Source organism: Nuphar pumila, chromosome 13 (assembly GCF_984573655.1).
Source record: "Nuphar pumila chromosome 13, dmNupPumi1.hap1.1, whole genome shotgun sequence".
Taxonomy (NCBI): Eukaryota; Viridiplantae; Streptophyta; class Magnoliopsida; order Nymphaeales; family Nymphaeaceae; genus Nuphar; species Nuphar pumila.
The window spans coordinates 64,383,277-64,396,971 of NC_143261.1; the positions used below are offsets into that span (position 1 = coordinate 64,383,277).

General features: G+C 40.6%; 1 protein-coding gene across 1 annotated transcript; it reads left to right on the plus strand.

Annotated features, from left to right (window-relative positions):
* The first annotated feature begins 9,105 nt into the window (after nt 1-9,105).
* On the plus strand, nt 9,106-10,653 carry PMZ (zinc finger (AN1-like) family protein). Its single transcript, XM_089985000.1, has 2 exons — nt 9,106-9,281; nt 9,986-10,653. Exons 1-2 carry the CDS (start codon nt 9,174-9,176, stop codon nt 10,484-10,486), a joined length of 609 nt encoding a protein of 202 aa, XP_089841126.1. The 5' UTR covers nt 9,106-9,173; the 3' UTR covers nt 10,487-10,653.
* The last annotated feature ends 3,042 nt before the right edge of the window (nt 10,654-13,695 follow it).

The window sequence follows — 13,695 nt, forward strand, 5'->3', positions numbered from 1 at the left end:
GCTCTCTGCTACGCTTGGGCTGCCGCTTCTCGAGCGATATTGCAGAATTGCCACTTGCCAACTTTTTATTTATTTATAACCCGAGGAAACATCACTTAACAGGACGACCTGATTATGCTAGCTCAGCCTGCCATACTTATGGTCATTATATTGGCGGTGTAAAACTCCGAGGCTAGAACTCCTGTCCTCGAAACCTATGCCTTGCATAGAAACGATACCCATGAGAATCAAACCTTGACCACTCATCTGGCGGCCAAAACCCTACCCACTAAGTCAACCAGTCTTGCGGCTTACTACTTGCAACTTGGTTCAATCAGATATCACTATTCACTAGGATGATGATACAGCAAAAACCTCAAGCATAACGATGGAGCAACCTAAAACTCAGGCAGATGTGTCTAAATTTTAGATCACTACTGTTTTAGTAATCCCATCCACAAAAAATGAAAATGAACTTATCCAAATATTTGTAACCTCTCTCTCTCTCTTTATGTATATGTGATAACCTAACGAGTGAAAGCCCCTCTTTTCTTGGTTCTTCTTCTTTTACCATGTGATTAACTCAAGGTTTAGTTATTGTTAAAAGGATTTGCCCATATAAATTTTTTTTCTTACTTCCAAACTTGCCATAAAAGGCTTTTTGAAAAAATATTTCCTTAAAAAACATGTATGCAGTTTGTAAGGCATTAAAAGTTCATGGGATTGGATTTTTTTTTTTTTTTTTACTTTTGTTTCTAGTTTTCCCTATTTTGTATCTTATGGATTTTAGTTTTCCTTTTCTTGTATATACTTTGGACTTATTATTTCTTATTTTTATGAGACTGACATATCAGTGAAATATTAGCCACATGGTCGGCCAGAAAAGTCAATTTAAGTTCTTTCGATGCATATATTTGTTGTGGGTAGGGATGGCAATAGACCGAGGGAAACGGGCCCACCTTGTCTCATCCTGTTTGAACCAAGAATGAAGGTTAAAATCAAAAGCCATGCAGTGATGGAGGCAGGGATGAAGTTACTCTTGGCCCCGCCCTGTCCCCGAATCTCGTTAAAAAAGTTGCTATTATACCCTTTATATATATATATATATATAACCCTTTCTTGAAACTCTCCTTTCTCCTTCCTCTAACGAGCCGCGCGCGCACGGGCTCCCACATTAATTTCTCTTCTCCTTCCTCTAATGGCGAAAGACAAAAGGTGGCAACGGTGGAAGAACCGGAGAAACGGGAGCCCCGCCCCACCTCACCCTGTTTAGATCGGGGATTGAGGATATAAAACAGAGAATGAACTAGGGATGGAAGTTAAAATCAAAACCTGTGGTGGGATGGAGGGCAAAATTTTGAGACGGGGCAGGGTTGGAGACCTTGTCCCCCGCCCCCACCCCGGTCCACTGCCATCACTTGTTGCGTCATTGAAATGTGTTCTTGTGTCTACCACAACAATGGGTCAAGTACCAACGGGGGCCTTCGCATGTCTGGCAGGAGAAGTTAGTGCACGTTGTGTTGGAAAGTTGCAAGTTCCAATCCCAAAGGTATGGTTGTATAACTGGTAGGGGTCTGACTAACCCAGCTTTTTCTGTCCAAAATAAAAAACAATGGGTCGAGAAAATAAAATCTCAAACCTTACTGGCTTGATTCAAAGGGTAGTCAATTTCCTTATTATTTGGGCCAATCTACATCTGACCCAAAAAATGAGCGGGTAAAGTTTGGGTTTTGTCTGATATTCAACTCGAGTATTTTATATGTATTTTTAGTGTACTTATGCCCGGATTTAGCTATGTGATTTCATTTTCTTGACCTGATAAAACCTGAATGTGACAACTAATGATTTTAGGTGGGTTTAGGTACTTTCTGATGGATCCAATACCCGACCAGTTTACATCCCTGATTGGCTAGATCAGGTCAGATATCCAGCATAAATCGAAGCATGAACCGGGTCCATATTTCCAGGTAGGGTTTGGACCGACCAAAGTGACATTCAGGTTAGCATTCTTATTTCCATACTCACTTGAACGTGTACGGTTCGGGTCTAGTACTGGCACAAACCCGACCCATTGACTGCCTTATATCCAGAAATAGACGAGGGTATTTATGCAATTAGATGTAAAATATGGAGGCTATTATTGATAGTCTAATTAGCATGGCCATCATAATAGAATGAACGAATTCCAAAGGAGGAGAGGGTTGGGACCATGATTGAAATGTGTACATATAAAGGAAAAGATTCCTGTTGCCTTCCACCATTCAATTATTTGACCAATAAAGTTAGAAATTCCCATTTGCTTTCTTTATTCACATACAAAAGCTAACTTTAGCTTTTCCTTCTTATTATAAAATTTTTGTATTTACCATGTTTGTAAAATAAATCCTAAGAAAAAGTAGCCAGTCTGCTCTTTCCCTAACATTTTCTTCTGTTGTTTTATAATTTTATATGGCATAGTCAGAAACTTGGAAGTTAAGGATCCAAAAGTGGGACAGTTTCATCCATAAGGACTTGTTTGGATGCCACAAAAGATCAGTAACTTCCTGTATTTTTGAACTTCTTATTTCAAGTAGCTGGCAATGCTGAACAAGTTTTTATTTATTTATTTATTTATAACCCGAAGAAACTGCACTCGGCATGAAGACTTGGTCGTGCTGGCTCAGCCTACCATACTTACCGCCGGTCTACCAACAATGTGAAATTCTGAGGCTAGGACCCTCAACGCAGGGCCTATGTTGGGTGTCAACTTGCGCAGAGAGGAGACCCCTATGAGAATAGAACCTTAACCACCCATCTAGCGGCTAGGGCCCTACCCCAGTACTCCAACCCCTTCTTGGGGCAATGTTGAACAAGCTTGAAAAAGACTTTTAGGAGGCCAAAGAATTGACTGTCTCACAATACATATCATAATATACTCCCTTTTTTTTATTTATAACCCGAAGAAACCGCACACGGCACAAAGGCCTGATCGTGCTGGCTCAGCCTGCCATACCTATGGTCGTTCTGCCAACAGCGTAAAATTCTGAGGCTAGGACCCTTGATCCCGGGTCTATGTTGAGTGTCGGCTTCCGCGGAAGGATGACACCCATGAGAATCGAATCTTGACTGTCTAGCAGCCAAGGAAGGCCCCACCCCACTACGCCAACCCCCCTTGGGGCTGTCATAAGCTTCCTTAGGTAATACAACACATAAAATACTTAGTTTTCAGCGGGACATCTCTGATTCCGTCTGATACGCAGGAGATGCATAGTGTTCAACATGTCCCTGCCTGAGCACTGTCCCGTGTTTGACAAGGGTGATGCATGGCGTCCAAGACAAGACAAACGGTGTCTTGTGCAATGCTTTATAAAGCCTCTGCACATGCACATGCACATGATGCACCAGTCGCAACCCCAGAGGTGCGACTGCCAAGTCCAGGACAAATTAACACCACGCACGGCGTTTTCCCTGGGATGCAAACACAGCCTTAGTTTGTCATATGACGAGACAGCCATGGTTCAAAACCCATGATCAGTGTCCCTTACAGGTGAACTCCTCAACGCGCAGTTTACCACAAGGTCGGTCGAATGGGACTAAGGGTTTACAAGTTAGAGGTTTGTCAATATGAGGTCAGTGACGAGGGTTTTCCCTTAGCCCAAATCACATCCATGAACCACCCAGGTGGTATCCCATGTGGTAAGCCGGGTCCTGTGCCAATCTGAAGGCTCAGGTTCGAATCCCTCTGTCACATGGGGCTTAAGAGATATCTGGTAGGGTCTGCCTAACCCTAGCTTGCCTTTCAAAAAAAACATCCCAGTAAAATCTAGGTTTGTCTTTTCTGGTTCTTTAATGGCTGTCAAAGGCAGTATCGGTATCCGCCCCAGAGGTGAATCCGGCCGATACCGATACTCAAGTGAATTGTTTTGAATCAGTCAAAAAATAATTTTAAAATATTACATGTCAATCAAAACGTGACACATGTTAAATCCATATAAAATAATATTAAAAAAATTAAATTTAAATATTTTTATATTTATTAAAAAATAGCCTTTTCAGTTCAGTATCGTATTGATTTTCTGCCGATACAGACCCATACACACTGATACTGACAACACTGCACAATGCGCAATGGTTGAGTATGATAATGAAGTGCAAGATTGTTGTTGAGAAGAGGGCTTACAATGTGAATTAATTTGTTCAGGATATGGTTGACACTTGACATGCACCAAACTGTGGTCTGGATCTCAGTTGATTCATCGACATCTAAATATTTAGATCCATTAACCCTCAGCTAACTCAAACTAATGATTTCCTTAAGGCACATTTGAACAGAAGATCCAAGGAAGATATGAGGATAGGGATGCAAACGGGTCGAACTCATGACGTAGGCATTATCGAGTCCTACAAAAGCGGGTATGGCCTAAACAGATTTGGATTTATAGTTGGATGGAATCAAATAAAACTAATTAATTCTGGATCCGACTAGCTTAAAACCCTATATTTACACTTAATCAGATTCAGATTCAGGTTCAGGTTGGAATATGCAAAACTCAATACCAAACCTGAATCAAATTATTAATGAGATCCAAATTTGGCTACTAAATTGGACTAATCAGATTTGGATTTGGGTCAGATGTCAGGTTGCATCCAGCTTATTGACATCCTCAGATCTCTTGTCCGACCCTCTTATCTTGCCATTATCACCCGACCGATTCAAGGATTTCTCCATCTCCCTTTGTTTTAAGGATTTAAGATTTTTTATGTTAAATTCCATTGAATCACCTCAAACTTTGTCATGGAACCCATATCACATCAGCATGCCCCATGCCAGCTCAAATCCACGAATATGTGGTCAGAATTATTCGAATGTGCCCTTACTTTATGCCTACCAGTAAATGGGATCAGTAATATCTAGGCAAAGCAATAAAGTTGGTGAAATTAGAGTTGTAAGGCAGATCATGCTTTATCCCAATTTGATTCTAAAGTGTATGCATAAGATCCAAATTAGATCTAATAAATTAGTGTCGAATCCACGACTTAAAACTTGATGATCTTGTAAAAATGTAAGGTACTTCAATGCATCACAATATAGCTGGAAACCAAATTTGTGGAATGTGTTTGGATCCATATGAAATGTGACCAAGTTCATGAACTCTAACATGTCAGGCATCGCAAAAAAAGCATGACTAGTTCATGAACTCTGGTATTTCTACTAGTTCTAAGTGTCTGTTTGGGTGCACCCACTTTCTCAAGATAGTTGCACAAGCTGAAAATCTGTGTCATAAACTGCAATGCAATTTCTCAGCTTATCCTGATTTTCTGGATGAGTGATGACTACATACAAACAATATGTGACACAAGCCAATCACATGACAACTTTTTGAGTGGGCCTGGCCCATAGAATGAGCTCATGTGATTGGGCTGTGTAACATAGGCAAGGCTCCAAAATGAGGCGAGCAGCTCGGCGTTTGGCTCAGCTTGCAAATTGAGCTCCGCAAGCCGAGATACGAGACAACTCATTTAGGTAAATGAGACTAGCTCACAAGCCAAGCCTGAACAGCCCAAGCTTGGCTCGTTTGGCTCATTTACCAGCCCTACGTACACATAGGTGGGCAGTTAAGTGATCCCTGTATTCCCACTGGTGTATTACATCAAGCATGCCAAGCTCATGACATTGAACACTTCCTTTTTCTTTTTGTTTTTATTGCAGGAAAAATCTACTGCTCTGGTTCACATGTTCCATTACAGCCCAGTATTGACATGTTGATTGTGGCCCTGTTTTAGTGTCACTTCATAGGTAGTATCCTCTATCCACTGGTCACCGAGGACAGTTTCTCATTGGCTTCACCTTGCAGCAAAATAGAGCATCCTAAGTATGAACTCGCAATGTCCTTCAACTTGAATGTTTTAAGTTGACCACTTAACCAAGTGTGCGAAGCCATTGTGGACAATATTAAATACCAAGTTTTAGCACTAAAAACATCAGAGTTCATGAACTTAGTCACATTTCTTGTGAAGATAGAGCTTTTTTAGTCCATGAAACAAACATGACCATGAGAAATGTGTGGGACCCACATACTGAATGCAAAAAAAAAAAAAACCAGATTTCCAGTCAAAATGAATTCATACTTTCCCTCTTAAGGAACCACTCTCCCTCCAAAATATGGACCTTTCAAAAAAAGAGGCTTCTTTTTTATGTGGGAGTGCAACAAACGCCCCTAAGTGATTTTTTTTTTCAACAAGTATTAGATAAGGCAATGTCTATCATACTCCATTTGCTAGCTAACTTCATTGCCTTGAGTTTTTTTTTTTTTTGTGAGTATTAGATATAACACTGTCTATCATACTCACCAATCGGAGACTCCACTTGTCTGTAGGAGCAGTTAGTGCACGTCACCTTGTGTCGCGACGTTGCAAGTTCAAAACCCAATGGTACGGTTGTATAACTGGTAGGGGTCTGCCTAACCCGAGCTTGCCTTTCAAAACAAAATGTCTCATACTCCATTTGCTAGCTTCATGGATAAGTTCATTAGCTTCAGGAGCAAGATCACGGCGCGCCCACGAGTCTCAATTGGCCTTACCTTATAGCGGTAAACATGGAGAGAGGATTAGCCCTGATGTGGTGATTTAACCTACCATTTTAGGCAAATCCGCATTTTTATGAGTCTCTAATCTATACAATTATTACTTATAAAGGAGAGATGAGGGCATTAGACAGCCAAAAGTTTTTTTTGATAGGCAAGCTGGGTTTAGGCAGACCCCCACCAGTTAGACAACATACCATTGGGTTTTGAACTTGCAACGTCCCAACACATGGGGTAGTGCACTAACAGCTCCTACCAAACAAGTGGAGCCCTAGTTGGTCAGGCAGCAAAAAAGTTGGTTGTATTGCACCATTCAAAAAATGACAACCGTGAGTAGTTTGGGTAGAATGTAATTTACAAAATTGTTTGTTTTTTTTTGTTTGAATGTAATTTACAAAACTGTTTTTTTTTTTTTGTTTGTATAGGAGTACCTATGTCACGCAACATTTTGTTAAATGACAAGATGAGTGTTGTCGAATTTTATTTCTAATTTACTAAATTGGTTGTTAAATAGATGCATTTTAGTAGAGAGGGAAATCAGGAGTTATATATATATATATATATATATATATATATATATATATATATATATATATATATATATATATATATATATATATAGAGAGAGAGAGAGAGAGAGAGAGAGAGAGAGAGATCTTTTTTCAGAAGTAAAAGGGCCCCCTGTTAGAAAGCAATGAATTTCCTTTCTATATAAATCTCCAAACTGGTGTGCACTTCAATTGATATGGGTGGGAGTGGATTAGGTGTGTGACCGGGTCAGTCCAAAACGGGCCGGTTTTGTCAGACCTATTCTGAAACAGGTCTAAAATTTGACTCGTACTCGATCCAATTTGATTTTGGTTCAGGTCTGGACCCGAGTAGACCTGCGTGGGTTAATGGGTTTGGGCATTAACCAGGTTGTGTATAAAACATACCTATTTTTTAATTAGGTCTAAAGATTGAACTGAATCCAAGACAATTTGATCAAGGTCCAGGTTCACGCCTGGGTATGAACGAAATTGTAGACCCGGCCCGTAGAATGAAGCAGTGTTGTTAAAGTCGGTTCACTAATTGAATCGGTTTCTTAGAAAAAGCATGAAAGCCAGTCCGAATTGAATAATTTCTGAATCGGATCATTTCAAAGTTTATTTTTTATTTAATTTTATATTTTACAAATTTTTAAAACTAGTTAAGTGAATCAGGGACGTAGATGTAGCTGTGCTGGTTCTGCTTGCAATATTTACGATCGCTGTCGCTATCCTGACAGCGTAAAACTATACCTTGCCCCAGGGAAGGAGTCGCCATATTTGTTTCTTTAGCCTTCAAAAACTATGATATAAAGGTTGATTCCTACTATTTTGACCATGTTGAACACATTCATGAAATTAGGAGGTTCCTTGTCCGCGAGGGTAGCCAATGACTTAATACTTTTTTTTTTTGCAATTTACTCCAGTGGATTCATGCCCTTGGTAAAAATCTAGCGAGCAACCAACGGGGGCCCCACTTGTCCAGTAGGAGCAGCAAGTGCACATCACCTTGTGTTGGGACGTTGCAGGTTCAAAACCCAATGGTATAATTGTATAACTGGTAGGGGTCTGCCCTAACCCCAGCTTGCCTTTCAAAAAAAAAAACTGGTGGGGTGGAACGTAAAAGGGTCCGACCAGTTCAGATATAGGCATTACCAAATCCAGCCTAGTCGGATCTAGCCTATTGGGATTCAGAATTCAAATTCAGAGTGGGATGGAAAAAGGGCAATATTGAACTCCGATCTAAGTATCTAATTGGATATATTTTGTAACTAACCGGTCAGATTATCTGTCAGATTCAGACTTGGTTTGGACTTGGTTCAAAATTCAGATGAAAATCTGCAAACCAGGTTCAAATCCCATTATGACACTACCGAATTGGACAAATTGATATCCAACCCAAATCTGATCCATTGACGTCTCTAAGTGGTAAGGCCCCTCTTTGTAAATATTAACAATATGGTACCTTGTCGGAATACTCGACTGCAAGGTGGTTTCTGTGACTCATATCCGATATTCCAATTAGAGGTATCAACGGGTTGGGTTTGGTTTGGACCCATGTGAAACCAGAACTAGACCTGATTTTGGTATCAGATCTGAGTTCAACCAGACCCGCCATAAGAGAAACCATACCCAGATCATATAAAGATTACGTGAACCAGGTAAATTTATACTTTTTATCCTTTTCACACTGAAAGTTTGTGGATCTTAGTTAGAACCTGGGTTTTGTTAAGGTCTGGTATGAAAGTTCATAAACCATACCCAGCTCCATATATTAATCGGACTTTTAGGGTCCCATCAGGATTCTATTGGAACCTTCTTATTTATCACCAAGACCCTATAGGGTTTAGTATGGGTCGGGTCCGGGTGAAAGCCGTTATCTCTTCAGGGATTAGACCGCGTTTTTCTAGAATTTTCCTGAACAGTTTGTATGAAATTTCAAAAAAAGCGTCTCTCAAAAAGTAAACTCATCTCAAATTTGACTTCCTGCCCAAGATTGCTAACCTATAAATATCTCCTTCCAATCACACATCCTGCCTTCCTTTACGTATAAGGAACTTCAACAGGAGACGAGAATCTGTTCCAAATTAGATCGAAGAAAACCATGATGGGAGATGGAGGAAGAGATCTTCTTGATGTGGGGAGGCACTGCCAATTTGATGAATGCCATCAACTAGATTTCCTCCCATTCAAGTGTGATGGATGCAAAAAGGTAATTTTTTTAATTCCATCTTCTTGTTATATGATACCAACAGAAACCCATCTATATTTTGATGTTTTAATCTTATCTAACATAGAATCAATCCCTTCTCATAAACCAAGCCCACCCCTATAGCACCAACCCCAAATTGGAGGGCTAGGATCGGAACCCAGTTGCATGGGTGATGGGTCAGGTTTGTAGATTGGTGATGGACCCTCTTTTTTGGTCTATTATGATGACTTGGATGAGTCAGGATCAAGTTGGCTATACATATTTTGATAATCTTGGATTTGGTATCATAACCAATTATGTTATTGAGAAACTAACTTATGGGGAGTTTCTGATCAGAGATTTTTATTTGGATCAACCAATATCTTGTTTTTCTGTCATGGAAAAGAAATTTTACATTTTCTTTCTTTTGGAGAAAATACTTCTAGAAAATTCCAGGTCCTATTTGAATTCCTCACGTATGGAGTCACAAAATTGCTTTAATTTGATGTAATAGAATAGCAAATTGTCGACATAGCAGGTGGTCATAATCCCTTTTTTCTTTCTATATTGAACTCAAAGATTTCTATAGATGACTTGAAATCAAATTCATCAAGCTATTCAACTCAAAACTAATTCTAATACAGAATTTCATGAGACACTAATCAATTAACCTCTAAGTTATGAATCACATAATAACAGCAAGATTATGCCGTTTTGTCCAACAGGTCTTTTGTTTAGAACACAGGGGCTATAGATCCCACAAATGCCCAAGAGCAGAGCACAATAGCAGGGTGGTAGTAGTATGTGATGTGTGCTCAACATCTATTGAGGTAAAGGGAGACAAGAAGAAAACCAATTGTGATGGTGACGACAATAGCGACGAGCAGGTGGAGATGATGAAGATGGTGCTGGAGAAACACAAGGCATCAAGGACTTGCGATCCACGCTTGAAGCAGAAGCCCAAGTGCCCAGTAAAAGGATGCAAGGAAGTGTTGACCTTCTCCAATGCTGTCACCTGCAAGACATGTGAGAAGAAAACATGTTTGAAGCATAGGTTTCCTGTGGACCATGGCTGCACATCAGGAAAGCAGGTCAATGTTGCAAAATTCAAGATGTCGTTCCCATCTTTGAGTGCAAAGAGTGGAAGAGAATGTAGGATTGAGAGCAGCAGTCACTCTAGTGCTAGAGCATCTGCTCCTTATTCTTCTTCTGTAAAAGTGAAATAGAAGATTGATGTGTTTATGTTTATACATTTTTACATCAAGAATACAAACTTTGCTTTTACTGTTTACTTTTCAATTCAAGATTCCCATGGTGCATTGTGCAACTGCCCATTGCAATTGCTGGTGACAAAGAATTGTCATTCTGAATGTAAAATAACTTTTCAAAGAAACATGTACAGGCTTGCACATACATACACACACAGCTTTGATCTTGAATTTAATGTTCAAATAACAGCTTTCATCTTGAATTTAATGTTCAAATAACAGTTTTCATCTTGAATTTAATGTTCAAATAATTCGCTTGATCTAACACTGAACGTACTTTTTCATGGTTAAATTCATCTCACATCACATATGCACAAGTTGAACGGATAATTGGTGCATCCTCTATTGGCTACATACAACATGACTTTGTTGGGATAAGCCACACATAGTGGCAGTTACCCACTTATGGTAACTTTCCCCTTATATAGTCCCTTCCTATAAACATATGGAAAACAAGAAAGGAAACGTTTACGTAACCGTTTCCCTCGCTACAACTACAAAAGGGTATCCATGAGCGACCCTAATATGAGAGAGTATACAGAGAAAAACATAGAAGAGGGTTAAAAAAATTGCCTTTTCTGAGCATTTTTCATAAATAGAGGAAAGAGAGATCCTGCTCACTGACTGCTGAATAAGCTCACCCTATCCCAGCCACCAGCACCACTGCCATTGATCTGGTTCTCCGATGGCCGCATCAGGTATGCTCTCCACCGCTTTTCTGTTGTTTTCTATTTGTGCGCTGGTTGACACCAACATTGGGTTATGGGCCCACACCCTGCATCCAGGGCAAGCTCGATGGTGTTTTTCGGCGACTGTCGCCATGAGGCGACTGAGCTTTTTTGGCAGAGCGACATTGCCATGGGGTGACATTGACGTTGCTGGCAGTTGATAGCAGGTTGCCGTGGGGCGACATGGTGTCACCGGTAGACGACGACTGTCGTCGTGGGGCGACAGTAAAAAAAATGGTATGGGATATTTACCTGTGGTCATCGGGCTGCAGGGTGATCAACCGTCGTTAGGGTCGCGGGGGTTCACCGTCAACATCTTTTGCCAGCATCCGAAAAGGGGTTTTAAAAACCCCCCTTTGCTACCTTCCTCGGTCGTTGGGCGTTGAGGGGCTATGATCGTCGGCATCGCTGACATCACAAATCCATCGTCGGAGTGTCGCTATCGCTGGACCTCCATGTCGTTTGGATTGACCAGCATCTGGATTGACTGGTCGCTGATGGAACCCTTTCATTGAAAGGGAGTTTTCCGTCAGGGTCATCGTTGGAAGATGATGTTGTCGACACCGGGATGCATCATCGTTGTGGGTAGGGGGTGTTTTCGTCGAACTCCTCTTCGTTGATCGCCGAAAAGGGGTTTGAAAAGCCCTCTTTTTTTACGTGAGGTTCCTCTATAGATCAGGCTCGCTGGATTTTTTTCGACATGGGATGCCGACAGGCGGGTCGCCGGGAAGGCGACATGGATCGTTGAAAGGTGGGTCGCCGGCAGGATGCGTGGGTCACCAGCAGGCGACATCGGTCGCTGACAGGTGACATCTGTCGTCGGCAAGCCAAGAGGGCAAGCCTTCTCTTTTTTTTCATTTTTACAGAAAACAGAAACCCTCAGATTTCCTATTTTTTTTAATTTTATACAGGATCCAGATCGGGTTCGGGTATGGATCCATTTCGGTTTATGCCAGGTCTGACCCGGATCCGGTTAATATCGGGTCTGACCTGGATCCAATTAATATCGGGTCTGACCTGGATCTAGTTAATATCGGGTCTGACTCAAATCTGATTAATATCGGGTCTGACCCGGATTTGGTTAATACCGGGTCTGACCTGAATCTGGTTTGTACCGGGTCTGACCTGGATCTGGTTTGTACCGGGTTTGACCCGGATCCGGTGAGTAATCGGGTCAGACCCGAATCCAGTAAGGGTCCAGGCACTATTTGGTCTGAACCGGATCTGGGACTTATTTGGCCCCATTTTCGGGATTGGTTCACCGCCATTGTTGACCGATTACTTCCAGTTTCTCACCGGTTTCAAGACGTTGAGACATTATTTTCATAAATATAAAAAAATACATGAATTTTGGCATACGGTTATAGGGTTTTATGAAGTTTTGTTCTTACTTGACACCAGTTTATAAGGTTCATAACCGGTTCAGACCCTTAGATGATCGGTTCGGGGTTGTTTCAGACCGATTCAGAGTGCTTTCAGACCGGTCTCTGCTTAAGGACCCAGAGTTTTACCCATTTAAGTTTGGCTTTTGTTATTGTTCATGCATTTTATTTGTAATTATGCATGCATAAATGAATGTATAACATTGGCATCAAGGATAACTAGATGACTTAGTGAATTAATGTCATTAAAGTAATTGAATATATGTATATTGTCAAATTTTTATACTATCATATGGATTTAGCCAATATTACAGTTGTACTTAGATTCAACGATAAACAACCCAAAGGTAGTTTCATCGTGTTTGGAATTTAGGTAGGGTAAAATGAGGCAAATGTGTTGAGATACATTGCACATGTGTATCCAAAGGTACCATGTGTTGATGGTCTAGCTTCACATGAGCATCAGTTTTACCAACTATGGTCGGTAGGCGTAGTGATTATGCGTGTCGGAGCTCGTACCAAAGTAGGACACTGATGACCCCCTGCACTCGCCTCGAAATAAGCATATTCAAGGCTTTTTATTTATTGCTTTTTCCATCAAGCTTGTCTCGTATATGCTTTCTTTTGATACATGTCTTTTGTCATGTAGTTTCTAGTTCTGTGATTTTAGATGACTCAAGTTCAATACCTTTTCTTGATAAATCTAACTTTAGTTATTGAAAAGAAACTGTTTTATTTACATTAGGGTATATGGATTGAGATCTAGCCCTAAGGATAGATGAACCCGCTGCCCTGACTGATCAAAGTACTGCTGATCAAAAGATTACTTTTGAGAAGTGAGAGCGCTCAAATAGGCTTAGCTTGTTGCTTTTGCAATCTAAGGTAGCTAAGAATATTCGTAGTGACATCCCATAATGCAGAACAGTGAGAAAATTCCTGAGTGTCATTGAGGCACAGTTTGTAAGTTCAAATAAGGCCAGAGCCAGTACCTTAATGTCAAAGTTTATAACTATGAAATATTCTGGAGGGGGTAATATTCGTCAGCATATTTTGGAAA

Coding starts and splice junctions, on each gene's coding strand:
- PMZ (XM_089985000.1), top strand. CDS start 9,174: ATGATGGGAGATGGAGGAAGAGATCTTCTTGATGTGGGGAGGCACTGC. Junction 9,282..9,985: donor AGTGTGATGGATGCAAAAAG/GTAATTTTTTTA, acceptor TTTGTCCAACAG/GTCTTTTGTTTAGAACACAG.